This window comes from Solanum dulcamara, chromosome 3 (assembly GCF_947179165.1).
Source record: "Solanum dulcamara chromosome 3, daSolDulc1.2, whole genome shotgun sequence".
Taxonomy (NCBI): Eukaryota; Viridiplantae; Streptophyta; class Magnoliopsida; order Solanales; family Solanaceae; genus Solanum; species Solanum dulcamara.
Genome location: NC_077239.1, coordinates 71,487,210 through 71,493,356, shown reverse-complemented (window position 1 = coordinate 71,493,356; position 6,147 = coordinate 71,487,210). Strand labels below are relative to the sequence as shown.

At 32.2% G+C, this 6,147-nt stretch overlaps 1 protein-coding gene across 2 annotated transcripts; it reads left to right on the top strand.

The window, feature by feature from the left end:
* On the top strand, positions 1-1,431 carry LOC129881739 (non-specific lipid transfer protein GPI-anchored 16-like). Of its 2 annotated transcripts, none has more exons than XM_055955849.1 (4): positions 1-379; positions 470-496; positions 799-930; positions 1,076-1,431. In XM_055955849.1, the coding sequence occupies exons 1-4, from the start codon at positions 34-36 to the stop codon at positions 1,279-1,281; spliced, it is 711 nt and encodes a 236-aa protein (XP_055811824.1). In that variant the 5' UTR covers positions 1-33; the 3' UTR covers positions 1,282-1,431. The 2 variants fall into 2 exon arrangements, with proteins under 2 accessions (XP_055811824.1, XP_055811823.1); XM_055955848.1 differs by having other exon boundaries at positions 1,073-1,431.
* Positions 1,432-6,147: the final 4,716 nt, after the last annotated feature.

Sequence of the window (6,147 nt, the reverse complement as noted above, 5' to 3'; positions counted from 1 at the left end):
AAATTATTCAAAAATCTTGAAAATAAAAAACTGATGGAAAATTTTAAGGTTTCTTTATCAGTACATGATATTGTTTTGTTAACTCTTATACTAAGTTTTTCAGGTTTTAAGATTGTAAATGGTCAAATAAATACGGCATGTACAAGTTCAATAATTAGCACTTTCACCCCTTGTTTTAATTACCTTACTGGAAGCAGTGGAAATGGATCATCCCCAACTGAAGATTGTTGCAATTCACTAAAATCATCAATGAGTGATAGCATAGATTGTGTATGTCTTATTGTTACTGGGAATGTTCCTGTCTCTATACCATTTATTCGTACGTTGGCACTTTCACTTCCTCAAGCTTGTAATACTGGTGTCCCTGTCCAGTGCAGTGGTACGATAAATTTAATTCATGGATTCATACTTTCTGGTATATTATGTTTTGATTATGACCAAATTGTCTCTAATTTGTTTACCTTTGCAGCCTCTGGGGTTCCTCTTCCATCTCCAGGTATGTACATTAAAACCTTTTCAGTCACTGATATTTCAATAACTTTATCTTATTTTGTGCAACAACTGTCCTAAAAGGAATGTACATCACCTTTATATAATCAGAAGTAACTTAACTTTTAAATTTCATTTTTTACAGCCATATAAATATTTAAGATTTGTTTTAGATCACAAATTTTAAGTCAAGTCAATTGATGTCATATAAACTAAGACGAACGTAAGTAGTATAACTCATTGGACAAGTTGCTTGATATTTCTCTTTCAAATAACAAGAGTAACTTGCTATTTAATTTAACATGGTAGGTCCGGCATTGTTCGTGCCACCACCTGCTCCTTCTCCTCCTCCTCCTCAGCACCATCATGCTCCTGCTCATCCTCCTCGCCACCATCGTGCTGTTGCTTTCCCTCCAGCTCTTGCTCCTCGTGGTCCACGAGGTAATCCTAACCAACTATATTTACATTAAATTGATGAAATTCATGCAGACCTAACGAAAAATAGTGCACATTTGAAGGAAAAAAAAAGATTCCATGTATATACGATACTAATTAATTAAAATACAATTTGATAAAACATCAGCAGCAGCACCAACAGCAGAAGTTGATCCACCATCAGTAGAAGATGATGAACCGACGATGGCGGCATCTCCACCAAAACCTTCATTACTTCCAAAGACGACGCTTCAAAATCCCAACAACACTTCAGCATCTTCTTATATTTCCTCATTCTCATCCCCTGTTATGCTAATGATTATTGCACTTGTAATTTTATTTGTTGACAAATCATGAATATTGTTTTTTTTTCTTCCCTGGAGCCTATAAGGTCCTCTTGCACTACTGTATTTTTTGTATTACAAAGGCTATGCACTAAAAATATGTAACCGGCCATCAAAGGAAATTTGTGATGTTTGGACTTTTAATTTACTACTATTTGGTTTACATATCTTATTCTGATTAATCATTACAGTATTTTTTATTACATCAGTTCTACAATTAGGAAGATTTGGATTATTGTGAATATTTTGATAAAGACTAAAAGTGATAACTTTCGGTAACTTAAATGACCAAAACTGCTAAGTACATATTTAAGAAATTATTTTTAACTTACGTACCCTCAAATATAAGGGACCATTTTTGTTAATTTTTGACAAATTTAAATGACCAAAACTGTTAAATACATACTTAAAAGATTATTTTTAACCTACCTTCAAATATAAAAGACCAATTTTGTCTTCCTGTTTTTGGTGAATTTGACCCAATTGGGTCGATTCTATTTAGAGATAATTAGACTTTAGTGCAATTTATAAAGTTATTTTATATAATTTAGACAAGATTTTTAATGCTAATTATCTGAATTGGCCTAAAGGATGAGCTTCTATGAGGCCACAACTCCCGACATCTAAAAAAATCCACTCAAAGCTAAATAATAGATCTTGATCAGATGAATTCAAAGCAACAAGAATCGTCTCAAAATTCCATCTACAACTCCTGAAAATCACAATAACAGACGTTATTGCAAAATCTCCAAAGCAAAGTGCCCAACAATTTTCCAAATATCGTCCAATCAAATTTTGTTGTGATTCACGATGTGTCACCTATTAGGGATGATAGTCCCTTTACAAATTTCCGGAAGATTCCATCTTGTTGTTGGAGAGAAATCAATTATCGAAGTTTGACGAATTTTTGATTTATATAATAGTGTATAGGATTGTATATTATTGTATATGGATGTCTAAATACCTCTTATAATTTTGTATAATATTATCTATTGGGTGTATAATATTGTATATCAAGTTTTTAAATATTTTTATATAAAAGAAAACATATGAAAATTTGGTATATTGGTGTATATCAAATTGTGTTTTGGATTAAAGATTTGTATCGTAAGTTTTGAGCTATTTTTTTTTCCAATGCAAATTAGGTAATTACACTTTTATAAAAAAATATTCGTTTATCATATAAAATTAAAAAGACAAAGCATAAAGTCTGACCAACCCAATTGGACTGACCAAATCACCAAATCCGAAATGTAAATACACAAAAAGAAAAGAAAGATGTAAAATCATTTCGTTATGTAAAAATCAACTTTTTTGTGTTGTATCATGGCTTGTATTTTCCCAAGTATTGTGTTGTTTATTTTTGTTTTATAACATTAAATTGGAAGATTTACACAAAAAAAAAACTAGTTTTGTGGCCTTGTTTTTGAAAGCTGCCTATTTTTCAAAATTATATTAGCAGTGTGAAGTTCGAAAGCGACCACCTAGATCCAATGTTTAAAATTCAAAATGAATATTCAATGGGTCTAATTTTTAAAATTTCAAAAGCTTCTTGCAACTATGTGTATGTTATAGTAATCTTCTTTTAACTATGGGTTGTTGGAAAATATTAGAAAATCACGAAAATTCTTTTAGCTTGAAGTATGTCTATTGATGACACTATTCTTAAGAATATATTTCACCCAATCTAGATGAATTCCATACTAGGAGCGCAAAAACAAACCCAGAATTCACAAAGATAGATAAACTCATCTAGAAAAAGAAGAATAAATTATGGTATGTTTGGTATCTTCTCTACTTTTCAAGGATTTTTAGTGTATATATGAATGAAATCTCATACCATAAAATAGTCAAAAGCTTCAACGGCCAAAAGAGTATTATAGCTAATTTAAAAATGGGAAACTTACGTAGGTATACTATATTTAAAAAATATTTACTATGTATGGCAATAACATTTTTATTTTCGCTAAACACTTATAATATAGATTTAATACATATTACAAAAAATAATTTATAAAATACCTATAATACAATTTTTTTTGATAGGTAATACATTTATCACTTAATTTAATACAATTATAATACATTGTGTCGATTTTTTACTAAGAAAACATAATATATTTTTAAAACACTTATAATACATTTATATTACATACATAATTCACTTGTAATACATAGTGCAGATTTATCATAGTATTACTATGTATTGCCATAAATGATAGTAAATAAAAAATATGGCTAAAATTAATAATTATTTATTAAAAAAATACTTTAATTTTTCGTTTAAAAAATCATTGCTAATGAATAGGAATAATAGCGAAATCTATGATATGTTTAAAAGAAAAGTAACGTTAGAAAATAGTCAACCATTGCTATTTAAGGAAGGAATATCAAAGTTTTGCAATTATCAACTTCTTATAATGAAGGCCATAAATGCTAATTAAATGGAAGACTATTTCAAGGACAACCTTATTTTTTGAGATATCAAAAACCATTTTTCCTTGTCATAATAAGGGGTCGGAATGATACCATGTCAAATTGTGAGCACACAAACTCAACAATCCATCGAAGATTGAAGAGTTACAGAGAGAGAATGCAGAGAAGAAGAAAGGAAGAAAGGAATTTTCATTATCTATGAATGTGTACAATGTGAGCATAGTTATGTAACTAGAATATAATGCCAAGTGTGCACAAAATATCCTAATTAATTAACTATCTATCACAGCTCATTGCCAGCTCATACATCTAACAACTCTAACTAACTCAATGATAACAGTACACTGTAACTAACTGCTGTAACAAACTAACAAACTAACTACTTCATATTGGAATACACACCCTCAAGCTGAAGGGTGCAAAATATTGAGCACACCAAGCTTGCCCAAAAGATGCAAATGTTGAGCTTGACTCAATCCTTTAGTCAATAGGTCTGCAACTTGTTGTTGAGTATGAACATAAATAGTTTCAATCATGCCAGATTTGATCTTATCTCTAATGAAGTGATAGTCAATTTCAATGTGTTTGCTTCGTTCATGGAAGACTGGATTTGCAGCCAATTAAATGTCTGACTTGCTGTCACTTAAGATGGTAACAGGTAGTTGGAGAGGCACACTTAGCTCTTTGAATAAACTAATCAACCATGTGACCTCAAATATAGCTGAAGCCATGCTTCTATACTCAGCTTTTGCTGAGCTCCTCAACATAGTGTGTTGTTTCTTAGATTTTCAAGATATCAAAGATTCTCCAAACTTAACTACATAGCCAGTAATAGACCTTCTTGTATTAGGACATGTAGCCCAATCAGAGTTACACCAACAGGTAATCATAGTGGTAGGCTGAGCTCTCAACCAAATCCCTTGTCCTACTGCGCTTTTGAGATATCTAACAACCCTGGTAGTTGTTTCCCAATGAAATTTTTTTAGTGATTGCATAAACTGACTAAGAGTTTGTACTGCATAACTAATGTCTGGTCTTGTGATAGTAGCATAAAGAAGTTTACCAACCAATCTTTGATAAGAAGTAATGTCATAAAGGATAGCATCCTCGGTGTTTCCAGTTGCTAAATCATGTTCCACCGAGGTAAGTCTCAAGTTAGTCTCAAGAGAAGTGGAGGAAAGCTTAGCACCAGTGAGGCCTGTATGTGCAATGAGTTCTAAAATATATTTCCTTTGGTTTAAAATGACTCCCTTTAAAGATCTCAAAACTTCAATGCCTAAAAAATACTTGAGTTCACCTAGATCTTTGAGTTTGAGCTGTTGGTGCAGGCTATCTTTGGCTTCACTGATCGTTGTAGCATCATTACCAGTAATAAGCAAATCATCTATAAAGACTAGTATAATCACTAGATCCTCCCCTCTCTTTAAGGTAAACAAATAATAGTCATGTGCACTCCGTTTAAAACCAATTGTCAGTAAGGCAGTAGTTAACTTCAAATTCCACTGTCTGTAGTCCTGTTTAAGACCATATAAGTACTTGAATAGCTTGCATACTTTGGTCTCTCCGAACTTCTTAAAACCATCAGCATTTTCATATACACTTCTTCATCTAATTCCCCTTGTAGAAAAGCATTATATACATTCATTTGATACAAGTTTCAACCTTTGGATATAGCTAAAGCAATCATATATCTCACTGTCACCATCTTTGCAATAGGTGAGAAAGTATCATGGTAGTCTAAACCTTCTTGTTGACTGTACCCTTGGCTACCAACCTAGACTTGAATCTTTCTACCTCACCATTTGCTTTGTATTTCACTTTATAAACCCATTTAGAGACAAATGTATTCATCCTTTTAGGTAAGTCAACTACTTCCCAAGTATGATTGTCTTCAAGAGCTTGAATCTCTTATTGCATGGCCTGAATCCATATGTCATATTTGGCTGCCTGTTTGAAGGTTTTAGGCTCCACATAATCAAAAAACTTACTCAAATAGCTTTGGTAACAAGGATTCAACTTGTCATAACAAAGAGAGTTGGCTAGAGGATGTTTAGTGCTTCTGAATTTGATACCAGGAATAACATAATCTTTCATCCAAGTAGGTGCCTTAGTGTTTCTTAAAGTCCTTCTAAAAGGTGGAATCATATCTGCAAGAGGTTGTGTTGCCGGTGCTGGAGTTTGGTCACCAATAGTACCTTCTTGAGCTTCATCAACCTCAGTAGCTTCAGCACCAACCTCAGTGGTTTTAGTAACCACAATAGGGATTGTATCTACCATTTCAGTGGTAGTCTGAATGTTATTAAACTCTTCATTGCAACTTGGCTCTTCATTGCAACTTGTGTCAGCAGTTTCTCATAAAAAAACTCTAAAGAAAAACCAACCACTGTTGAAGGACATATATGTGATAATATTTGAGCAAAGGGAAAAATATCCTCCTGAAAAA

Bases quoted from the DNA above. Each gene is read 5' to 3' on its own strand.
- LOC129881739 (XM_055955848.1), top strand. From the start codon at position 34: ATGGAAAATTTTAAGGTTTCTTTATCAGTACATGATATTGTTTTGTTA. The intron at 497-798 runs GTATGTACATTA...TTAACATGGTAG, and splicing joins GGTTCCTCTTCCATCTCCAG to GTCCGGCATTGTTCGTGCCA. The intron at 931-1,072 runs GTAATCCTAACC...ATAAAACATCAG, and splicing joins TGCTCCTCGTGGTCCACGAG to CAGCAGCACCAACAGCAGAA.